A 26,094-nucleotide genomic window follows, 5' to 3' on the forward strand; every position below is an offset into this window, starting at 1 on the left:
GTACAGCTGGGGTCACCACTACATGGGCACTGTATGGGGGGATACTGGTACAGAGCTGCGGTCACCACTACATGGGCACTGTATGGAGGATACTGGTACAGGCTGGAATCACCCTTACTATAACAAAATTGAAGCAAATAAATTTACGACTGATGAATTGGGGCAACCACTGTATAATTATCTAACAATAGACACAAAAGGCACAATAAATGTTCCCCTATATGTTGGTATTGGTAGTTTGCTATGTTCACACTATGTAATGACAATGGACGCTGTTCCCCATACGATTCCACACACTGCATTCTTTTCTTTTTTCCCAAAAAAAATTACTGTTATTTAAATCGCTGGCCTTTTTGTAAAAAATACACCGTGTTTACATATCCTTAACTTCTTTTAAATGATCTATTTTGTTGCATCTTTTTGATATGATTACATTACATTGGAGGCCACACGTTTGTGCTGCATTGATCTCTGGGTATTTCTCCCACAGCTTTCCATGTGACACATCCCCGTCCCATTTATAGTTTAAATGGTTCCATTGTGACTTAAAGGTTTTCTTGTTACCCAGCAATAGTTTTCGACCCAATATACTATGTATATGTCCCCCCCTGCACCCACTTTTTCCCCACATGTCGCCTCACAATAATTTTAACCTTTAGAGCAACATATGGGAGAGAATCTGAAGGGTGACGCTTTGGGAAGTTTTGTTACTGTTTACAGTGAATGGAGGATGTACATTGTTGGCAAATGTTCAATGTTTTCTTACTACAACATGAAAGTGGCCGATATTTGGGATTTCTTCCAATGTGCGCAGCGCCATCCTGTGTGCTCAGTGATGTCACCCGGTTTGGGGCTATAAAGAAGAACACTGACTGGTGCTAGTCACATCCAACACCACAACCTGCAGAATGAAGACCATCATATTCATGGTACTGGCCGGTCTCAGCCTGGCTCAGGGTATGTAGATAGAATAGGATCCATTGGAGAATATATAGATTTACATGTATAGCGCTGACTTGTTTCTGTTATTTTCTATACATTAGAGGACCTTGGGTGCACCAGACCAGCATCTACTGTGGGTAAAGAAGAATGCTTGGCCCAAGCCTTAAAGGTAAGATCCTGTCAGTCATTTATTTCTCCAGTAATAAAAACCAATGGGCAGAATTACATGGCGGCTCCATCCTCTATAGTATTACTGAGGAGGATTCCATTATCTCGGGGCACAATGGTTTAGCCTGATATGTAATGTTATATGTTACATGTGAATATGTCCGTCACATAGGTCAGATATTCACGGACATTGTTACCTCTACAGTCCCTCATCAGATGTTTTTCTTTTTTTTCATCTAGGAAGTTTCAGATTTTAAATCCGGATTATATACATTTCTCTGTAAATACAGCGGCAGCGTAAGTATCTGATATTGTGTATAGTGTGTGTGATAACAGGAGGAACCACAATCACTCGTCTTTAGCAGCTCAGTTCTCATTGCAGTCACAGCCTTGGGGTTTTCTCCTCCTCTCCGGTGTTTCTGATTCCAATAATAATGATGTCTGCGCTATTCATATTGTGAAGAATAACAGAACCCTAAATACTAACAGTATCCGAAACCTGATGCAGTATAACAATTATGTCCCTGTGTGAACAAAGCCTAATAAAAGCTGCATAAACCTCCAGTTTCTATACTGTCCTCAGCACAGCCGCCTCTTATCTAAAGTACTTGATGAATCGGAGAATAAAGTGCGGAGGGGGAACGTGTACTATCCCTCCTGCCAGTCATCTATACATTTTCCCTATAGAGAATGCTGTACAATACTAATGTTCAGTCTATATGTAACTATTATATAACTGTAGAAGGGAAGAAAGACGAAGTAATCCTGAGCCTCCAGACAATTTTCAGAACCTAGAGATATTGGCCCTTATCATGTGCTGCTCCCCAGGCAGAATCCAATCTCTTAGGCTGGGCAGGAGTCCATAGGAAGTTTGTATAGTCCCGTATATAGACTAATACTTATGTTCATACTGCCCCGTCCTTCAGACCTCAGGGAGGACATTACGACGATTAGATGTAATTATCCCATTTATGTAACCTGATCATGGTCGCCTGACTCTATTGTTATTCTACAGATTGAAGAACCAGAAAATGATGAAAATTATAAGAAAGCTCTCGACAAAGCAATAAGGGGATTGGTAAGTGATATAAGGTTGTGTGGTGTCAGGGCGTCAATGCTAATAATGGATGAATGACGTCCTATAATAAAGGATCTGTCATCTTCTCCTCCTTACAGGCTTGCGCTGGTTGTCTGGGTGACGGTGCGCTCGAGACAGGCGATACATTGGTAAGTGACCGTAGATCTCACCCATACATTAGATATTGTATCCGCTCTATCAGCCGCTCCTTCTGTCTATTATTCTGGATTATTATTCTGAAATCCTGAACAGAATGTAAAGAAGAATGACCAGGAAACTTGTCTCATATTCAGCCTTTTGTTTCCCGATACAGGAAGACCTTCTAAAAGATTCCGGAAAACTTGTAAAACACGCTGGACCTCTGCTGCTCAAAGTTACAGTAAGTTTTCTCTCCGCCAATAGTCAGAAATTCATATATAAAAATAGTTCATGTGAGAAACGGAAACTCTGAATGTGGAAACTTTTCCAATATAGTTTTAGGCCACGTTAACACATGGCAAAACAGCAGCTGTTCTGTGACACGGCCGTGTCACAGAACGGCCACTGTCTGAGCTGTGCAACCAGGCTGATACTACAATACCGGACGGATGAACATCACTTTAACTTAACTGGAATGGCGGCACATTCGGGAGCACATTCAGTGTGCCCGCACTCCAATTAGTCATAGCACACAATGTAAAGTACGGCCGGGATCCGGAGCCGGGGGCTGCACATTACATTGTCTGCACAGACTATTTACAAAATAGAAATGGCAGTTCTCTGTGCGGCCGCATAGAATCCGGTCTGGAGTGTATACCGTGTGTATACACTACAGCCATGGTTCCACAGGGGTTTAAATTTACCACTGTGATTAAACAACGGCCGCCATTGCAAACCTGCATCAACGGCCATTGTTTAACAAAAAAATAAATACGTTGAACTTGGCCTTGCAGTTTTCGTCTAAGTTCAGACTATGTAAAAACAATGGCCATATTTCATAACAGCTTCCGTTGTTATGAAATACAGCTGTTGTTTTTACATAGTGTGAGGCCTCGTTCACACGGTGTATTTTTTCATTAAACAATGGCCGTTGTTTAATGACACTGCGGCATTACATTAGATTGCATGGAATCACGTCTGTGGTGTATACACACTGTATACACTATGGCTATGGTTCTCTGCCGCCACACAAAAAACTGACCGCTATTCAGTAACACATGTGAGATCAAACAATGGCCGCTGTTTTGTTGTGTGTGAACATGGCCTGAACCTGTAAAAATAAGATCTGGGACTTCTGTAAAATAATAATCTGGAGACATTTAACAACCCCCCGCCCCCCAAACACACCCACACACCATAGTAGTGTCCTTCCTATTTTTGATTTGTTTCCCTTTAGACACAGTGAATATAAGTAACGTGGGACCCATGGCCTCTGGTCAGGTCGCCCAACCTTCCCTGCGGTTCCCATATATATAAATATAGCTCATACAATATCACTGGGAAATAGATTGTGACGCTTTTATATTCCAATCTCTATGTACATTCTCCCCATTGGTCGCTATCTGGGGCTCACGTTACGTTTTCCTTGGCTGTTACTGATGAAACAATTCCAGCGTTCTGATCACTTACAAGACAATGTACAAGAAGGGCAATGATCCTGACGTGTACGTTACACGGACAACAACAAGGACATGGCGGTCAGATGGAAATAAGCTTCAGGGCAGAACACAAAGTGCTGCAAACATGAGGATAATAAATGACTGCATGATACAGGGGGACGAGGGCTACGACCCTGAGGGCTACGACTCTGACCCTTAGGGCTTATACTCCACCCCTGAGGGCTTAGACCCCGCCCCTGAGGGCTTAGAATCCGCCCCTGAGGGCTACAACTCTAACCCTTAGGGCTTAGACTCCACCCCTGAGGGCTTAGACACCGCCCCTGAGGGCTTAAAATCCACCCCTGAGGGCTACGACTCTGACCCTTAGGGCTTAGACTCCACCCCTGAGGGCTTAGACCCCACCCCTGTCCCCTTTAAGACCATCTTTATAGAAATGACAGCCACATTGAGTTCACCAAATGTTTTGTTTTACTTCAGGACAGCCTGGGACTGACTCCAGCTGTGACCAACTTAGTATGCAAACTGGTAAGGACACAATAAATCACTGTTTTTTATGTTTAAGAATAAGACTGTGTTGTCTTTGTGAAGACTCCTGGAATTATTTTTATGGTCCCCGTCACTGTTGGACAGTAACACCCAGTACATTATATTGTCTGACTCATTTATATTCCTATAACTTATCTTAAAGCATTAGTGTCAGATCGGTAACTTTTGATACATGTGATTCTGTTCTTTCACAGGGCGAAGGGCTCTTGACATCTGAATGTCTCACAAAACTCCTTAAGGTATGAGCTTTATATCCCTGTATCATAATAAATACCTCTATATAATGGAACTTTACTTATTAATAATGCCGCCATATACTGTATAGATATTTGTAATACTTTATATATAAATAGCACATAAATAAATATGTGTGTAAATACCACTATATACCGTGCATATAAATAACATATCATACACTGCGCACAGTAATAGTACTGTTATACCCTGCACATTATTATTAATGGTATGTCGTAGAAATGACTAATACTGCTATATAGCACTATACAATATAAATATTACCGACATAATGTGTTTTATACATGTTACTGCAATATTGTGCTATATACATATTACTGCTATGCTGTGCTATATACATATTACTGCTATACTGTGCTATATAAATATTACTGTTATACTGTGCTATATACATATTACCGCTATACTGTGCTATATACATATTACTGCTATGCTGTGCTATATACATATTACTGCTATACTGTGCTATATACATATTACCGCTATACTGTGCTATATACATATTACCGCTATACTGTGCTATATACATATTACCGCTATACAGTGCTATATACATATTACCGCTATACTGTGCTATATACATATTACAGCTATACTGAGCTATATACATATTACTATCATACTGTGCTATATACATATTACTATCATACTGTGCTATATACATATTACCGCTATACTGTGCTATATACATATTACAGCTATACTGTGCTATATACATATTACTATCATACTGTGCTATATACATATTACTATCATACTGTGCTATATACATATTACTATCATACTGTGCTATATACATATTACCGCTATACTGTGCTATATACATATTACAGCTATACTGAGCTATATACATATTACTATCATACTGTGCTATATACATATTACCGCTATACTGTGCTATATACATATTACTATCATACTGTGCTATATACATATTACCGCTATACTGTGCTATATACATATTACTATCATACTGTGCTATATACATATTACCGCTATACTGTGCTATATACATATTACAGCTATACTGAGCTATATACATATTACTATCATACTGTGCTATATACATATTACCGCTATACTGTGCTATATACATATTACCGCTATAATGTGCCTAATTTGCATTTGTTTTCATTTGATTTTGTCTTCTTCTATTTTAGCAAGACGTTGATCAGTTAGTGAAGAGCATTAATAAACTATTCTGCACCGTAAGTGTAATAATAACATACATACAAGTGCACGGCTATAAATAAGATGGAGATATATATGGGATTTTACATTATTCATTTTACCAGAATTTAGCAATCTCTGCAGTTATCCAGATACCCCTCATGGGGGCAGAAAACCTCAGAGGGGGAAAGTTGTTTCTCAGGCCAGAGAGAGGGGAGATCTCACCGATAACCGGCGCATAGAGGAGACACTGAAGCAGAAGTCATAGAGGGTGAAGGATCTGAGCTCGGCCCCTAATGCCCATCTAACCAATAATACAGGATTCCATAGGAGAGAGCTTCAAAACCTGTGAGGCGCCCCCCAGTGGTTTATGCAGCACATCTGGGTGGGCAACTTCACCATAATAGGAATAGATCTCCAAGCTCTTTCTATGGTGTCACCGGTCTCTGGTTAGGAGAATATAAACAATCCAATGGTCTCTGACCAATAGTGGGGCTCAGATATTACTGTGTTCTGGCTGATGAGGCTCAGATATTACTGTGCTCTGGCTGATGAGGCTCAGATATTACTGTGCTCTGGCTGGTGAGGCTCAGATATTACTGTGTTCTGGATGGTGAGGCCCAGATATTACTGTGCTCTGGCTGGTGAGGCCCAGATATTACTGTGTTCTGGCTGGTGAGGCCCAGATATTACTGTGTTCTGGATGGTGAGGCCCAGATATTACTGTGTTATGGCTGATGAGGCCCAGATATTACTGTGCTCTGGCTGGTGAGGCCCAGATATTACTGTGTTCTGGATGGTGAGGCCCAGATATTACTGTGTTCTGGATGGTGAGGCCCAGATATTACTGTGTTATGGCGGATGAGGCCCAGATATTACTGTGTTCTGGCTGGTGAGGCCCAGATATTACTGTGTTCTGGCTGGTGAGGCTCAGATATTACTGTGTTCTGGCTGATGAGGCCCAGATAGTACAGTGTTCTGGATGGTGAGGCCCAGATATTACAGTGTTCTGGCTGGTGAGGCCCAGATATTGCTGTGTTCTGGCTGGTGAGGCCCAGATATTACTGTGTTATGGCTGGTGAGGCCCAGATATTACTGTGCTCTGGCTGGTGAGGCCCAGATATTACTGTGTTCTGGCTGGTGAGGCCCAGATATTACTGTGTTCTGGATGGTGAGGCCCAGATATTACTGTGTTCTGGATGGTGAGGCCCAGATATTACTGTGTTATGGCGGATGAGGCCCAGATATTACTGTGTTCTGGCTGGTGAGGCCCAGATATTACTGTGTTCTGGCTGGTGAGGCTCAGATATTACTGTGTTCTGGCTGGTGAAGCCCAGATATTACTGTGTTCTGGCTTGTGACACCCAGATATTACTGTGTTCTGGCGGATGAGGCCCAGATATTACTGTGTTCTGGCTGGTGAGGCCCAGATATTACTGTGTTCTGGCTGGTGAGGCCCAGATATTACTGTGTTCTGGCTGGTGAGGCACAGATATTACTGTGTTCTGGCCGGTGAGGCCTAGATATTACTGTGTTCTGGCTGGTGAGGCCCAGATATTACTGTGTTCTGGCTGGTGAGGCCCAGATATTACTGTGTTCTGGCTGGTGAGGCCCAGATATTACTGTGTTCTGGCTGATAAGGCCTCAGTAGTAAAACATGGAGAAGCTTCACTATATTTACTCTTTGTAGGTGATTACATCAAAGCTTTCCAGATGTTTCCTGACCAGAACTGAATGTAAATGTTCTTGTTATTCTCTATTACTTTCTAGGGTGACAAAAGTGCATTAACTGTAGAGCAAGTCCTAAAGCTCCTGGTAAGTTTATAAATTATTTATAATAGGATAACGATCAATAATGATCACTAAAAGGAAATCTTGTACTGAAGGCCAATTGTTATAAGAGACCTGAAGCTCCTCACCCCACATAGACGGCCAGCTCTGAGGAATACAATCTCCGTAAAATCGGCCGCCATGTTGTTTCAATCAATCAATATCGTCAATCACCATTATCCACTTTTAATTCTACAAAAGTTTAAGAATATGAGTCCAGTTCTGATTTTTATTGTTATTTAAACATATTGGTATGTACAGTATGTGACATCAGATATTACTAGCTGCTCCCTATGTGACATCAGATATTACTAGCTGCTCCCCTATGTGACATCAGATATTACTAGCTGCTCCCTATGTGACATCAGATATTACTAGCTGCTCCCTATGTGACATCAGATATTACCAGCAGCTCCCCTATGTGACATCAGATATTACCAGCTGCTCCCTATGTGACATCAGATATTATAGCTGCTCCCTATGTGACATCAGATATTACTAGCTGCTCTCCTATGTGACATCAGATATTACTAGCTGCAACCCTATGTGACATCAGGTATTACTAGCTGCTCCCTATGTGACATCAAATATTACTAGCTGCTCCCTATGTGACATCAGATATTACTAGCTGCTCCCTATGTGACATCAGATATTACTAGCTGCTCCCTATGTGACATCAGATATTACTAGCTGCTCCCTATGTGACATCAGATATTACTAGCTGCTCCTTATGTGACATTAGATATTACCAGCAGCTCCCCTATGTGACATCAGATATTACCAGCTGCTCCCTATGTGACATCAGATATTACTAGCTGCTATCTAGGTGACATCAGATATTACTAGCTGCTCTCCTATGTGACATCAAATATTACTAGCTGCTCCCCTATGTGACATCAGGTATTACTAGCTGCCCCCTATGTGACATCAAATATTACTAGCTGCTCCCTATGTGACATCAGATATTACTAGCTGCTCCCTATGTGACATCAGATATTACTAGCTGCTCCCTATGTGACATCAGATATTACTAGCTGCTCCCTATGTGACATCAGATATTACTAGCTGCTCCCCTATGTGACATCAGATATTACTAGCTGCTCCCTATGTGACATCAGATATTACTAGCTGCTCCCTATGTGACATCAGATATTACCAGCAGCTCCCCTATGTGACATCAGATATTACCAGCTGCTCCCTATGTGACATCAGATATTATAGCTGCTCCCTATGTGACATCAGATATTACTAGCTGCTCTCCTATGTGACATCAGATATTACTAGCTGCAACCCTATGTGACATCAGGTATTACTAGCTGCTCCCCTATGTGACATCAAATATTACTAGCTGCACCCTATGTGACATCAGATATTACTAGCTGCTCCCTATGTGACATCAGATATTACTAGCTGCTCCCTATGTGACATCAGATATTACTAGCTTCTCCCTATGTGACATCAGATATTACTAGCTGCTTCATATGTGACATCAGATATTACCAGCAGCTCCCTATGTGACATCAGATATTACTAGCTTCTCCCTATGTGACATCAGATATTACTAGCTGCTCCCTATGTGACATCAGATATTACTAGCTTCTCCCTATGTGACATCAGATATTACTAGCTGCTCCCTATGTGACATCAGATATTACCAGCAGCTCCCTATGTGACATCAGATATTACTAGCTTCTCCCTATGTGACATCAGATATTACTAGCTGCTCCCTATGTGACATCAGATATTACTAGCTGCTCCCTACATTACTATTACTATGATTAGTACTAGTGATTAGTGATGAGGAAAGATCCCGATGTTCGGTTTCTGAACACAAACATAGAAAAAATTGTTATTGGTTCGTGTTCGCCAAACATTCACGAACAAGTAACGAACATACAGTCGAAGTGTACGCTTCAGTCTACGCACATGCGTACAAATTATCAGGTGCTAAGCCAAAATTATGCCGTTGTGTCCGTTCTCAAGTTCGAATATGTTTTCGGAAATGATCATTATAACCAGTCTAATTCGTGATTAGCGAACAGGAACAATTAGCGTCATGTTGTACGAACATATGAGCATTTACGAACGCGTTTTCTCATCACTACTAGTGAGGCCTGGATGTATTTGTTGTCATTTAGGAGTTTTATTCTTATTTTTTATTTCACATTAGCGAGAAGTCGGATGCGTTCTTGATGATGCTATTAAAACTCAGCAAGCGGTAAGAAACCTACTCCTCTATCTTATATTCTCTATATCCTGATACTTCTCCTATATGATACAGTATATTCTCTATATCCTGATACTCCTCCTATATGATACAGTATATTCTCTATATCCTGATACTCCTCCTATATGATACAGTATATTCTCTCTCTATATCCTGATACTTCTCCTATATGATACAGTATACTCTCTATATCCTGATACTCCTCCTATATGATACAGTATATTCTCTATATCCTGATACTCCTCCTATATGATACAGTATATTCTCTCTATATCCTGATACTTCTCCTATATGATACAGTATATTCTCTATATCCTGATACTTCTCCTATATGATACAGTATATTCTCTCTATATCCTGATACTTCTCCTATATGATACAGTATATTCTCTCTATATCCTGATACTCCTCCTATATGATACAGTATATTCTCTCTCTATATCCTGATACTTCTCCTATATGATACAGTATATTCTCTATATCCTGATACTTCTCCTATATGATACAGTATATTCTCTATATCCTGATACTTCTCCTATATGATACAGTATATTCTCTATATCCTGATACTTCTCCTATATGATACAGTATATTCTCTATATCCTGATACTTCTCCTATATGATACAGTATATTCTCTCTATATCCTGATACTTCTCCTATATGATACAGTATATTCTCTCTCTATATCCTGATACTTCTCCTATATGATACAGTATATTCTCTCTATATCCTGATACTTCTCCTATATGATACAGTATATTCTCTCTCTATATCCTGATACTTCTCCTATATGATACAGTATATTCTCTCTATATCCTGATACTTCTCCTATATGATACAGTATATTCTCTCTATATCCTGATACTCCTCCTATATGATACAGTATATTCTCTATATCCTGATACTTCTCCTATATGATACAGTATATTCTCTATATCCTGATACTCCTCCTATATGATACAGTATATTCTCTATATCCTGATACTTCTCCTATATGATACAGTATATTCTCTATATCCTGATACTTCTCCTATATGATACAGTATATTCTCTCTCTATATCCTGATACTTCTCCTATATGATACAGTATATTCTCTCTATATCCTGATACTTCTCCTATATGATACAGTATATTCTCTATATCCTGATACTTCTCCTATATGATACAGTATATTCTCTATATCCTGATACTCCTCCTATATGATACAGTATATTCTCTCTCTATATCCTGATACTTCTCCTATATGATACAGTATATTCTCTATATCCTGATACTTCTCCTATATGATACAGTATATTCTCTATATCCTGATACTACTCCTATATGATACAGTATATTCTCTCTATATCCTGATACTTCTCCTATATGATACAGTATATTCTCTATATCCTGATACTTCTCCTATATGATACAGTATATTCTCTCTCTATATCCTGATACTTCTCCTATATGATACAGTATATTCTCTCTCTATATCCTGATACTTCTCCTATATGATACAGTATATTCTCTATATCCTGATACTTCTCCTATATGATACAGTATATTCTCTATATCCTGATACTTCTCCTATATGATACAGTATATTCTCTCTCTATATCCTGATACTTCTCCTATATGATACAGTATATTCTCTCTATATCCTGATACTTCTCCTATATGATACAGTATATTCTCTATATCCTGATACTTCTCCTATATGATACAGTATATTCTCTATATCCTGATACTTCTCCTATATGATACAGTATATTCTCTATATCCTGATACTTCTCCTATATGATACAGTATATTCTCTATATCCTGATACTTCTCCTATATGATACAGTATATTCTCTCTCTATATCCTGATACTTCTCCTATATGATACAGTATATTCTCTATATCCTGATACTTCTCCTATATGATACAGTATATTCTCTCTATATCCTGATACTTCTCCTATATGATACAGTATATTCTCTCTATATCCTGATACTCCTCCTATATGATACAGTATATTCTCTATATCCTGATACTTCTCCTATATGATACAGTATATTCTCTATATCCTGATACTTCTCCTATATGATACAGTATATTCTCTCTATATCCTGATACTTCTCCTATATGATACAGTATATTCTCTATATCCTGATACTTCTCCTATATGATACAGTATATTCTCTATATCCTGATACTTCCCCTATATGATACAGTATATTCTCTCTCTATATCCTGATACTTCTCCTATATGATACAGTATATTCTCTATATCCTGATACTCCTCCTATATGATACAGTATATTCTCTCTCTATATCCTGATACTTCTCCTATATGATACAGTATATTCTCTATATCCTGATACTTCTCCTATATGATACAGTATATTCTCTATATCCTGATACTTCTCCTATATGATACAGTATATTCTCTCTCTATATCCTGATACTTCTCCTATATGATACAGTATATTCTCTCTATATCCTGATACTTCTCCTATATGATACAGTATATTCTCTATATCCTGATACTCCTCCTATATGATATAGTATATTCTCTATATCCTGATACTCCTCCTATATGATACAGTATATTCTCTATATCCTGATACTTCTCCTATATGATACAGTATATTCTCTCTCTATATCCTGATACTTCTCCTATATGATACAGTATATTCTCTCTCTATATCCTGATACTTCTCCTATATGATACAGTATATTCTCTATATCCTGATACTTCTCCTATATGATACAGTATATTCTCTGTATCCTGATACTTCTCCTATATGATACAGTATATTCTCTATATCCTGATACTTCTCCTATATGAAGCAGTATATTCTCTATATCCTGATACTTCTCCTATATGATACAGTATATTCTCTATATCCTGATACTTCTCCTATATGATACAGTATATTCTCTCTCTATATCCTGATACTTCTCCTATATGATACAGTATATTCTCTATATCCTGATACTTCTCCTATATGATACAGTATATTCTCTCTATATCCTGATACATCTCCTATATGATACAGTATATTCTCTATATCCTGATACTTCTCCTATATGATACAGTATATTCTCTATATCCTGATACTTCTCCTATATGATACAGTATATTCTCTATATCCTGATACTTCTCCTATATGATACAGTATATTCTCTATATCCTGATACTTCTCCTATATGATACAGTATATTCTCTCTCTATATCCTGATACTTCTCCTATATGATACAGTATATTCTCTATATCCTGATACTTCTCCTATATGATACAGTATATTCTCTCTATATCCTGATACTTCTCCTATATGATACAGTATATTCTCTCTATATCCTGATACTCCTCCTATATGATACAGTATATTCTCTATATCCTGATACTTCTCCTATATGATACAGTATATTCTCTCTATATCCTGATACTTCTCCTATATGATACAGTATATTCTCTATATCCTGATACTTCTCCTATATGATACAGTATATTCTCTATATCCTGATACTTCCCCTATATGATACAGTATATTCTCTATATCCTGATACTTCTCCTATATGATACAGTATATTCTCTCTATATCCTGATACTTCTCCTATATGATACAGTATATTCTCTCTCTATATCCTGATACTTCTCCTATATGATACAGTATATTCTCTATATCCTGATACTCCTCCTATATGATACAGTATATTCTCTCTATATCCTGATACTTCCCCTATATGATACAGTATATTCTCTATATCCTGATACTTCTCCTATATGATACAGTATATTCTCTCTCTATATCCTGATACTTCTCCTATATGATACAGTATATTCTCTCTATATCCTGATACTTCTCCTATATGATACAGTATATTCTCTCTCTATATCCTGATACTTCTCCTATATGATACAGTATATTCTCTATATCCTGATACTTCTCCTATATGATACAGTATATTCTCTATATCCTGATACTTCCCCTATATGATACAGTATATTCTCTATATCCTGATACTTCTCCTATATGATACAGTATATTCTCTCCTGATACTTCTCCTATATGATACAGTATATTCTCTATATCCTGATACTTCTCCTATATGATACAGTATATTCTCTCTATATATCCTGATACTTCTCCTATATGATACAGTATATTCTCTCTATATATCCTGATACTTCTCCTATATGATACAGTATATTCTCTATATCCTGATACTCCTCCTATATGATACAGTATATTCTCTCTCTATATCCTGATACTTCCCCTATATGATACAGTATATTCTCTCTATATCCTGATACTTCTCCTATATGATACAGTATATTCTCTATATCCTGATACTTCTCCTATATGATACAGTATATTCTCTCCTGATACTTCTCCTATATGATACAGTATATTCTCTATATCCTGATACTTCTCCTATATGATACAGTATATTCTCTATATCCTGATACTTCTCCTATATGATACAGTATATTCTCTCTATATCCGGATACTCCTCCTATATGATACAGTATATTCTCTATATCCTGATACTTCTCCTATATGATACAGTATATTCTCTATATTCTGATACTTCTCCTATATGATACAGTATATTCTCTATATCCTGATACTTCTCCTATATGATACAGTATATTCTCTATATCCTGATACTTCTCCTATATATAATACAGTATATTCTCTCTATATATCCTGATACTCCTCCTATATGATACAGTATATTCTCTATATCCTGATACTCCCCCCATATGATACAGTATATTCTCTATATCCTGATACTTCTCCTATATGATACAGTATATTCTCTCTATATCCTGATACTTCTCCTATATGATACAGTATATTCTCTATATCCTGATACTTCTCCTATATGATACAGTATATTCTCTATATCCTGATACTTCTCCTATATGATACAGTATATTCTCTATATCCTGATACTTCTCCTATATGATACAGTATATTCTCTCTATATCCTGATACTTCTCCTATATGATACAGTATATCTCTCTATATCCTGATACTTCTCCTATATGATACAGTATATTCTCTATATCCTGATACTCCTCCTATATGATACAGTATATTCTCTCTCTATATCCTGATACTTCCCCTATATGATACAGTATATTCTCTCTATATCCTGATACTTCTCCTATATGATACAGTATATTCTCCTATATCCTGATACTTCTCCTATATGATACAGTATATTCTCTATATCCTGATACTTCTCCTATATGATACAGTATATTCTCTATATCCTGATACTTCTCCTATATGATACAGTATATTCTCTATATCCTGATACTTCCTCCTATATGATACAGTATATTCTCTCTCTATATCCTGATACTTCTCCTATATGATACAGTATATTCTCTATATCCTGATACTTCTCCTATATGATACAGTATATTCTCTATATCCTGATACTTCTCCTATATGATACAGTATATTCTCTATATCCTGATACTTCTCCTATATGATACAGTATATTCTCTATATCCTGATACTTCTCCTATATGATACAGTATATTCTCTATATCCTGATACTTCTCCTATATGATACAGTATATTCTCTATATCCTGATACTCCTCCTATATGATACAGTATATTCTCTCTCTATATCCTGATACTTCTCCTATATGATACAGTATATTCTCTATATCCTGATACTTCCTCCTATATGATACAGTATATTCTCTCTATATCCTGATACTACTCCTATATGATACAGTATATTCTCTCTATATCCTGATACTTCCTCCTATATGATACAGTATATTCTCTATATCCTGATACTTCTCCTATATGATACAGTATATTCTCTCTATATCCTGATACTTCTCCTATATGATACAGTATATTCTCTCTCTATATCCTGATACTTCTCCTATATGATACAGTATATTCTCTATATCCTGATACTTCTCCCCTATATGATACAGTATATTCTCTATATCCTGATACTTCCCTATATGATACAGTATATTCTCTATATCCTGATACTTCTCCTATATGATACAGTATATTCTCTCTATATATCCTGATACTTCTCCTATATGATACAGTATATTCTCTATATCCTGATACTTCTCCTATATGATACAGTATATTCTCTATATCCTGATACTTCTCCTATATGATACAGTATATTCTCTATATCCTTATACTTCTCCTATATGATACAGTATATTCTCTCTATATCCTGATACTCCTCCTATATGATACAGTATATTCTCTATATCCTGATACTACTCCTATATGATACAGTATATTCTCTATATCCTGATACTTCTCCTATATGATACAGTATATTCTCTATATCCTGATACTTCTCCTATATGATACAGTATATTCTCTCTCTATATCCTGATACTCCTATATGATACAGTATATTCTCTCTATATCCTGATACTTTTCCTATATGATACAGTATATTCTCTCTATATCCTGATACTTCTCCTATATGATACAGTATATTCTCTATATCCTGATACTTCTCCTATATGATACAGTATATTCTCTCTATATCCTGATACTCCTCCTATATGATACAGTATATTCTCTCTCTATATCCTGATACTTCTCCTATATGATACAGTATATTCTCTATATCCTGATACTTCTCCTATATGATACAGTATATTCTCTATATCCTGATACTTCTCCTATATGATACAGTATATTCTCTCTCTATATCCTGATACTTCTCCTATATGATACAGTATATTCTCTATATCCTGATACTTCTCCTATATGATACAGTATATTCTCTATATCCTGATACTCCTATATAATACAGTATATTCTCTATATCCTGATACTTCTCCTATATGATACAGTATATTCTCTATATCCTGATACTTCTCCTATATAATACAGTATATTCTCTATATCCTGATACTTCTCCTATATGATACAGTATATTCTCTATATCCTGATACTTCTCCTATATAATACAGTATATTCTCTATATCCTGATACTTCTCCTATATGATACAGTATATTCTCTCTATATCCTGATACTCCTCCTATATGATACAGTATATTCTCTATATCCTGATACTCCTCCTATATAATACAGTATATTCTCTATATCCTGATACTCCTCCTATATGATACAGTATATTCTCTATATCCTGATACTTCTCCTATATGATACAGTATATTCTCTCTATATCCTGATACTTCTCCTATATGATACAGTATATTCTCTATATCCTGATACTCCTCCTATATGATACAGTATATTCTCTCTCTATATCCTGATACTCCTCCTATATGATACAGTATATTCTCTATATCCTGATACTTCTCCTATATGATACAGTATATTCTCTATATCCTGATACTTCTCCTATATAATACAGTATATTCTCTCTATATCCTGATACTTCTCCTATATGATACAGTATATTCTCTATATCCTGATACTTCTCCTATATGATACAGTATATTCTCTCTCTATATCCTGATACTTCTCCTATATGATACAGTATATTCTCTATATCCTGATACTTCTCCTATATGATACAGTATATTCTCTCTCTATATCCTGATACTCCTCCTATATGATACAGTATATTCTCTCTCTATATCCTGATACTTCTCCTATATGATACAGTATATTCTCTATATCCTGATACTCCTATATGATACAGTATATTCTCTCTCTATATCCTGATACTTCCCCTATATGATACAGTATATTCTCTATATCCTGATACTTCTCCTATATGATACAGTATATTCTCTCTATATCCTGATACTACTCCTATATGATACAGTATATTCTCTCTATATCCTGATACTCCTCCTATATGATACAGTATATTCTCTCTCTATATCCTGATACTTCTCCTATATGTTACAGTATATTCTCTATATCCTGATACTTCTCCTATATGATACAGTATATTCTCTATATCCTGATACTTCCCCTATATGATACAGTATATTCTCTCTCTATATCCTGATACTTCTCCTATATGATACAGTATATTCTCTATATCCTGATACTTCTCCTATATGATACAGTATATTCTCTCTATATCCTGATACTTCTCCTATATGATACAGTATATTCTCTATATCCTGATACTTCCCCTATATGATACAGTATATTCTCTCTCTATATCCTGATACTTCTCCTATATGATACAGTATATTCTCTATATCCTGATACTTCTCCTATATGATACAGTATATTCTCTCTCTATATCCTGATACTTCTCCTATATGATACAGTATATTCTCTCTATATCCTGATACTTCCCCTATATGATACAGTATATTCTCTATCTATATCCTGATACTCCTCCTATATGATACAGTATATTCTCTATATCCTGATACTTCTCCTATATGATACAGTATATTCTCTATATCCTGATACTTCTCCTATATGATACAGTATATTCTCTCTCTATATCCTGATACTTCTCCTATATGATACAGTATATTCTCTATATCCTGATACTTCTCCTATATGATACAGTATATTCTCTATATCCTGATACTCCTCCTATATGATACAGTATATTCTCTATATCCTGATACTCCTCCTATATGATACAGTATATTCTCTATATCCTGATACTTCTCCTATATGATACAGTATATTCTCTATATCCTGATACTTCTCCTATATGATACAGTATATTCTCTATATCCTGATACTCCTCCTATATGATACAGTATATTCTCTATATCCTGATACTCCTCCTATATGATACAGTATATTCTCTCTCTATATCCTGATACTTCTCCTATATGATACAGTATATTCTCTATATCCTGATACTTCTCCTATATGATACAGTATATTCTCTCTATATCCTGATACTTCTCCTATATAATACAGTATATTCTCTCTATATCCTGATACTTCTCCTTTATGATACAGTATATTCTCTATATCCTGATACTTCTCCTATATGATACAGTATATTCTCTATATCCTGATACTTCTCCTATATGATACAGTATATTCTCTATATCCTGATACTTCTCCTATATAATACAGTATATTCTCTCTCTATATCCTGATACTTCTCCTATATGATACAGTATATTCTCTCTCTATATCCTGATACTTCTCCTATATGATACAGTATATTCTCTATATCCTGATACTCCTCCTATATGATACAGTATATTCTCTATATCCTGATACTTCTCCTATATGATACAGTATATTCTCTCTCTATATCCTGATACTTCTCCTATATGATACAGTATATTCTCTATATCCTGATACTTCTCCTATATGATACAGTATATTCTCTCTCTATATCCTGATACTTCTCCTATATGATACAGTATATTCTCTCTCTATATCCTGATACTTTTCCTATATGATACAGTATACTCTCTATATCCTGATACTTCTCCTATATGATACAGTATATTCTCTCTCTATATCCTGATACTTCTCCTATATGATACAGTATATTCTCTCTATATCCTGATACTTCTCCTATATGATACAGTATATTCTCTCTCTATATCCTGATACTCCTCCTATATGATACAGTATATTCTCTCTATATCCTTATACTTCTCCTATATGATACAGTATATTCTCTATATCCTGATACTTCTCCTATATGATACAGTATATTCTCTCTCTATATCCTGATACTTCTCCTATATGATACAGTATATTCTCTATATCCTGATACTTCTCCTATATGATACAGTATATTCTCTCTCTATATCCTGATACTTCTCCTATATGATACAGTATATTCTCTCTCTATATCCTGATACTTTTCCTATATGATACAGTATACTCTCTATATCCTGATACTTCTCCTATATGATACAGTATATTCTCTATATCCTGATACTTCTCCTATATGATACAGTATATTCTCTCTATATCCTGATACTTCTCCTATATGATACAGTATATTCTCTCTATATCCTGATACTCCTCCTATATGATACAGTGTATATGATATGGGGAGATCAGACTCTATAACCTAACGCTAATAATCTTACACGGCTCCTATTTATTACAGCAATGGCTACTTGAAGGATCTGGTGAAAGTCTGTCAGATACTCTAACCAATGTCCTGAATATACTTAAGGTAAGTCGTCGTCTTTTACATTTAATAAATAATACATGTAATACGGATTAGATTCTTATAGCACAGATCTGGGCAGAATACAGCGATATATATATACACAGACACACATCCTGCACAATCATTCTGTGAGAAGGAACCATTGGCTCTGGACACACACCTGTGTATAGTTACAAGTCTAGTCTTACTCCACAACAGAATAAATCTCTGAATCACCGCCCCATCCACAGATCCTAGTGATCATGTACAGGGCTGTCTTGGGCGGGGTACCCATTGGGCAGGGTAGGTAGCTGCCGGGGGGGCCGTGCTTCCTAGGGGGTCCCCTCTGCCCTCAGTGACATCTCTGAGCTAGCCTCCCCCAGCTTCTCCATGGCCACAGCATTTCAATGTGCGCCCCAATCGCACCCCACCCCCTTATCCTGCATGCTACATTGCATAACCTGTCCCCCGGTCCGCCAACTCACTCCTCTTTCCTAACTCCTCCTCCTGTACTAGCAGCAGAGAAGAGAGGAGGGAGTGCCGCCCTGTACAGTCCAAGTCCAGACTCCTCCTCCTCCTCCTGTACTAGCAGCAGCGAAGAGAGGAGGGAGTGCCGCCCTGTACAGTCCAAGCCCAGACTCCTCCTCCTCCTCCTTCTGTACTAGCAGCAGCGAAGAGAGGAGGGAGTGCAGTCCTGTACAGTCCAAGCCCAGACTCCTCCTCCTCCTCCTCCTGTACTAGCAGCAGAGAAGAGAGGAGGGAGTGCCACCCTGTACAGTCCAAGCCCAGACTCCTCCTCCTCCTGTACTAGCAGCAGCGAAGAGAGGGGGGAGTGCAGCCCTGTACAGTCCAAGCCTAGACTCCTCCTCCTCCCCCTTCTGTAATAGCAGCAGTGAAGAGAGGAGGGAGTGCCACCCTGTACAGTCCAAGCCCAGACTCCTCCTCCTCCTGTACTAGCAGCAGAGAAGAGAGGAGGGAGTGCCGCCCTGTACAGTCCAAGCCCAGACTCCTCCTCCTCCTGTACTAGCAGCAGAGAAGAGAGGAGGGAGTGCCGCCCTGTACAGTCCAAGCCCAGACTCCTCCTCCTCCTGTACTAGCAGCAGAGAAGAGAGGAGGGAGTGCCGCCCTGTACAGTCCAAGCCCAGACTCCTCCTCCTCCTGTACTAGCAGCAGAGAAGAGAGGAGGGAGTGCCGCCCTGTACAGTCCAAGCCCAGACTCCTCCTCCTCCTGTACTAGCAGCAGAGAAGAGAGGAGGGAGTGCAGTCCTGTACAGTCCAAGCCCAGACTCCTCCTCCTCCTGTACTAGCAGCAGAGAAGAGAGGAGGGAGTGCCGCCCTGTACAGTCCAAGCCCAGACTCCTCCTCCTCCTGTACTAGCAGCAGAGAAGAGAGGAGGGAGTGCCGCCCTGTACAGTCCAAGCCCAGACTCCTCCTCCTCCTGTACTAGCAGCAGAGAAGAGAGGAGGGAGTGCAGTCCTGTACAGTCCAAGCCCAGACTCCTCCTCCTAGCAGTCACCACCCCTGAGGACGGCTCACAGGTACACAGCCAAGGAAACATAACATGCCTCAGATGTAACATGTTGTTGCCCCTCTGTATATATGTTTTTTCCCTGTATATTGTATAATACAGTATACAGGTACCCTATTATACTGTATAATACAGTCAGTATACGGGGACCCTATTATATATCACAAATGTGGTATATCTGTATACTGTATAATACAGTCAGTATACAGTCAAGATACCATTAAAAAGTCCACTTGTTCCTGAAAAAACAAGCCCTCACATGGTCCTGTAGGGGGAAATGAAAGAGTTATGGGTCTTAGAAGGTGAGGAGGAAAAAACGAAAACGGTAGCACTGTTATTAGGGGGCTCTGAGGAGGTAGCACTGTTATTGGGGGGCTCTGAGGAGGCAGCACTGTTATTGGGGGGCTCTGAGGAGGTAGCACTGTTATTTGGGGGCTCGGAGGAGGTAGCGCTGTTATTTGGGGGCTCGGAGGAGGTAGCGCTGTTATTGGGGGGCTCTGAGGAGGCAGCACTGTTTTTGGGGGGCTCTGAGGAGGTAGCACTGTTATTGGGGGGCTCTGAGGAGGCAGCACTGTTATTAGGGGGCTCTGAGGAGGTAGCACTGTTATTGGGGGGCTCTGAGGAGGTAGCACTGTTTTTGGGGGGCTCTGAGGAGGTAGCACTGTTATTGGGGGGCACTAAGGAGGCAGCACTGTTATTGGGGGGAACTAAGGAGGTAGCACTGTTATTGGGGGGGCACTAAGGAGGCAGCACTGTTACTGGGGGGCCATAAGGAGGTAGCACTGTTATTGGGGGGCTCTGAGGAGGTAGCACTGTAATTAGGGGGCTCTGAGAAGGTAGCACTGTTATTGGGGGGCACTAAGGAGGCAGCACTGTTATTGGGGGGCACTAAGGAGTCAGCACTGTTATTGGGGGGAACTAAGGAGTCAGCACTGTTATTGGGGGGAACTAAGGAGGCAGCACTGTTATTGTGGGGCACTAAGGAGGCAGCACTGTTATTGGGGGGCACTAAGGAGGCAGCACTGTTATTGGGGGGAACTAAGGAGGCAGCACTGTTATTGGGGGGCCATAAGGAGGCAGCACTGTTATTGGGGGGCACTAAGGAGTCAGCACTGTTATTGGGGGGAACTAAGGAGTCAGCACTGTTATTGGGGGGAACTAAGGAGGCAGCACTGTTATTGTGGGGCACTAAGGAGGCAGCACTGTTATTGGGGGGCACTAAGGAGGCAGCACTGTTATTGGGGGGAACTAAGGAGGCAGCACTGTTATTGGGGGGCCATAAGGAGGCAGCACTGTTATTGGGGGGCTCTGAGAAGGTAACACTGTTATTGGGGGGCACTAAGGAGGCAGCACTGTTATTGGGGGGCTCTGAGGAGGCAGCACTGTTATTGGGGGGCTCTAAGAAGGTAGCACTGTTATTGGGGGGCTCTGAGGAGGCAGCACTGTTATTAGGGGGCTCTGAGGAGGTAGCACTGTTATTAGGGGGCTCTGAGGAGGCAGCACTGTTATTGGGGGGGCTCTGAGGAGGTAGCACTGTTATTAGGGGGCTCTGAGGAGGCAGCACTGTTAGGGGGCTCTGAGAAGGTAGCACTGTTATTGGGGGGGGCTCTGAGGAGGTAGCACTGTTATTGGGGGGCACTAAGGAGGCAGCACTGTTATTGGGGGGCTCTGAGGAGGTAGCACTGTTATTAGGGGGCTCTGAGAAGGTAGCACTGTTATTGGGGGGGCTCTGAGGAGGCAGCACTGTTATTAGGGGGCTCTGAGGAGGCAGCACTGTTATTGGGGGGCTCTGAGGAGGCAGCACTGTTATTAGGGGGCTCTGAGGAGGTAGCACTGTTATTAGGGGGCTCTGAGGAGGTAGCATTGTTATTGGGGGGCACTAAGGAGGCAGCACTGTTATTGGGGGGCTCTGAGGAGGCAGCACTGTTATTGGGGGGAACTAAGAAGGCAGCACTGTTATTGGGGGGGCTCTGAGAAGGTAACACTGTTATTGGGGGGCACTAAGGAGGCAGCACTGTTATTGGGGGGCTCTGAGGAGGCAGCACTGTTATTGGGGGGGCTCTGAGGAGGCAGCACTGTTATTGGGGGGCACTAAGAAGGCAGCACTGTTATTGGGGGAGCTCTGAGAAGGTAACACTGTTATTGGGGGGCACTAAGGAGGCAGCACTGTTATTGGGGGGCTCTGAGGAGGCAGCACTGTTATTGGGGGGCATAAGGAGACAGCACTGTTATTGGGGGGCTCTGAGGAGGTAGCACTGTTATTAGGGGTCTCTGAGGAGGCAGCACTGTTGGGGGGCACTAAGGAGGCAGCACTGTTATTGGGGGGGCTCTGAGGAGGCAGCACTGTTATTAGGGGGCTCTGAGGAGGCAGCACTGTTATTAGGGGGCTCTGAGGAGGCAGCACTGTTATTAGGGGGCTCTGAGGAGGTAGCACTGTTATTGGGGGGCACTAAGGAGGCAGCACTGTTATTGGGGGGCTCTGAGGAGGCAGCACTGTTAGGGGGCTCTGAGGAGGTAGCACTGTTATTGGGGGGCTCTGAGGAGGTAGCACTGTTATTGGGGGGCTCTGAGGAGGTAGCACTGTTAGTGGGGGGGCTCTGAGGAGGTAGCACTGTTATTGGGGGGGCTCTGAGGAGGTAGCACTGTTATTGGGGGGGCTCTGAGGAGGTAGCACTGTTATTGGGGGGCTCTGAGGAGGTAGCACTGTTATTAGGGGGCTCTGAGGAGGTAGCACTGTTATTAGGGGGCTCTGAGGAGGTAGCACTGTTATTGGGGGGCTCTGAGGAGGCAGCACTGTTAGGGGGCTCTGAGGAGGTAGCACTGTTATTAGGGGGCTCTGAGAAGGTAACACTGTTATTGGGGGGCTCTGAGGAGGTAGCACTGTTATTGGGGGGGCTCTGAGGAGGTAGCACTGTTATTGGGGGGGCTCTGAGGAGGCAGCACTGTTATTGGGGGGCTCTGAGGAGGTAGCACTGTTATTGGGGGGCTCTGAGGAGGCAGCACTGTTATTGGGGGGCTCTGAGGAGGTAGCACTGTTATTTGGGGGCTCTGAGGAGGCAGCACTGTTATTGGGGGGGCTCTGAGGAGGTAGCACTGTTATTGGGGGGCACTAAGGAGGCAGCACTGTTATTGGGGGGCTCTGAGGAGGTAGCACTGTTATTTGGGGGCTCTGAGGAGGCAGCACTTTTATTGGGGGCTCTGAGGAGGTAGCACTGTTATTGGGGGGCTCTGAGGAGGCAGCACTGTTATTAGGGGGCTCTGAGAAGGTAGCACTGTTATTAGGGGGCTCTGAGGAGGTAGCACTGTTATTGGGGGGCTCTGAGGAGGTAGCACTGTTATTGGGGGGCTCTGAGGAGGTAGCACTGTTATTGGGGGGGCTCTGAGGAGGTAGCACTACTCACTGAGTTCATCCTCCAATAATCCACTATATGGCGGCTGTGATATATCTGTAATATAAAACGGATTCTGGAAGATTCTGTAGAAGAAATATCTGGAAGATTTCCTATAACTGAGCAGATAACTAATAATTCCTGATCCTTCTCATCATAGAACATTACACGGGGCTGAGCGGCTGATCATCTAACCCTATTATCTCATTACAGGACGGTCTGGTGGGATCAGTTCCTGCAAATCTTATATGTAACCTGGTAAGTATGACCTGCAGGTATATATATATATCATGTGTATGACCTGCAGGTATATATATATATCATGTGTATGACCTGCAGGTATATATATATATCATGTGTATGACCTGCAGGTATATATATATATCATGTGTATGACCTGCAGGTATATATATATATCATGTGTATGACCTGCAGGTATATATATATATCATGTGTATGACCTGCAGAGGTATATATATATATATATATATATATATATATATATTTACCATGTGTGTGTAGTGATGAGATGTTCGCTGTTGCTAACATTTCTATAATGTCTCTTATTTCTCTACAGTCGAATGTTCTTATAGGTGTGACGCCTTTGCTTAGTGTCGGTGGTGTCACTGGTGGTCTCACTAATGGTGTCGCTGGTGGTCTCACTGGTGGTCTCACTAATAGTCTCACTGGTGGTCTCACTGGTGGTCTCACTAGTGGTCTCGCTGGTGGTCTCACTGGTGGTCTCACTAATGGTGTCGCTGCTGGTGCCACTGGTGGCCTTTCTATAAATCTTGGTTAATTCCCGGACTCCTCCACCGTCCACCACACACGGTAAGCTGTGATAAACCATCAGCTATTCCTCAGTGCGATAGTGTTCCACTTACAGGGACCCCCTCACATGAATAATGGCGGCCAGATTACGGAGCAGGAGGAGGATTATTTCATGCTCTGTGACTAAAGTTCCAGGATAACTGGTCATTTATGTAATATATATATCTCTATCCTCTTATTCTGGTTGTAGTGGTCAAGTGGGCGGTCCTACTAAATCATTGGCAGCCATCTTTATATGCCAACATCTACAAAGAAAGCTGTTTATCACTTGACTACCCAGAATCCCTGTAAGAGAGTAGCGGATTATAATAGGTACGTTTCGTAGCCCAGGACCCATGGCCACCCAAAAAGACTATCCTGTACTATGAACACTACGCTAGTGCTGCCATAGTTACAGTGGGGTTGGGGGCTCAGGCCTGGTGAACAGCCCGGAGCCTATAGTAAAGTTAATCCTCCCCTGCT

The 26,094-nt window shown here is 40.0% G+C and overlaps 1 protein-coding gene across 1 annotated transcript in view; it reads left to right on the forward strand.

Annotated features, from left to right (window-relative positions):
* The first annotated feature begins 776 nt into the window (after positions 1-776).
* LOC138798374 (uncharacterized) overlaps positions 777-26,094 on the forward strand; it is a 30,481-nt gene continuing 5,163 nt past the window's right edge. Inside the window, exons 1-14 of the mRNA XM_069978798.1 lie at positions 777-957; positions 1,044-1,111; positions 1,351-1,407; positions 2,126-2,188; positions 2,287-2,337; positions 2,502-2,567; positions 4,264-4,311; positions 4,527-4,571; positions 5,748-5,795; positions 7,528-7,572; positions 9,758-9,805; positions 19,840-19,908; positions 25,015-25,059; positions 25,379-25,632. Coding sequence (XP_069834899.1) covers positions 909-957; positions 1,044-1,111; positions 1,351-1,407; positions 2,126-2,188; positions 2,287-2,337; positions 2,502-2,567; positions 4,264-4,311; positions 4,527-4,571; positions 5,748-5,795; positions 7,528-7,572; positions 9,758-9,805; positions 19,840-19,908; positions 25,015-25,059; positions 25,379-25,600 — 924 coding nt within the window. The 5' untranslated portion in view covers positions 777-908 and the 3' untranslated portion in view covers positions 25,601-25,632. The remainder of the gene's footprint in view (positions 958-1,043; positions 1,112-1,350; positions 1,408-2,125; positions 2,189-2,286; positions 2,338-2,501; positions 2,568-4,263; positions 4,312-4,526; positions 4,572-5,747; positions 5,796-7,527; positions 7,573-9,757; positions 9,806-19,839; positions 19,909-25,014; positions 25,060-25,378; positions 25,633-26,094) is intronic.

This window comes from Dendropsophus ebraccatus, chromosome 8 (assembly GCF_027789765.1).
Source record: "Dendropsophus ebraccatus isolate aDenEbr1 chromosome 8, aDenEbr1.pat, whole genome shotgun sequence".
Taxonomy (NCBI): domain Eukaryota; kingdom Metazoa; phylum Chordata; class Amphibia; order Anura; family Hylidae; genus Dendropsophus; species Dendropsophus ebraccatus.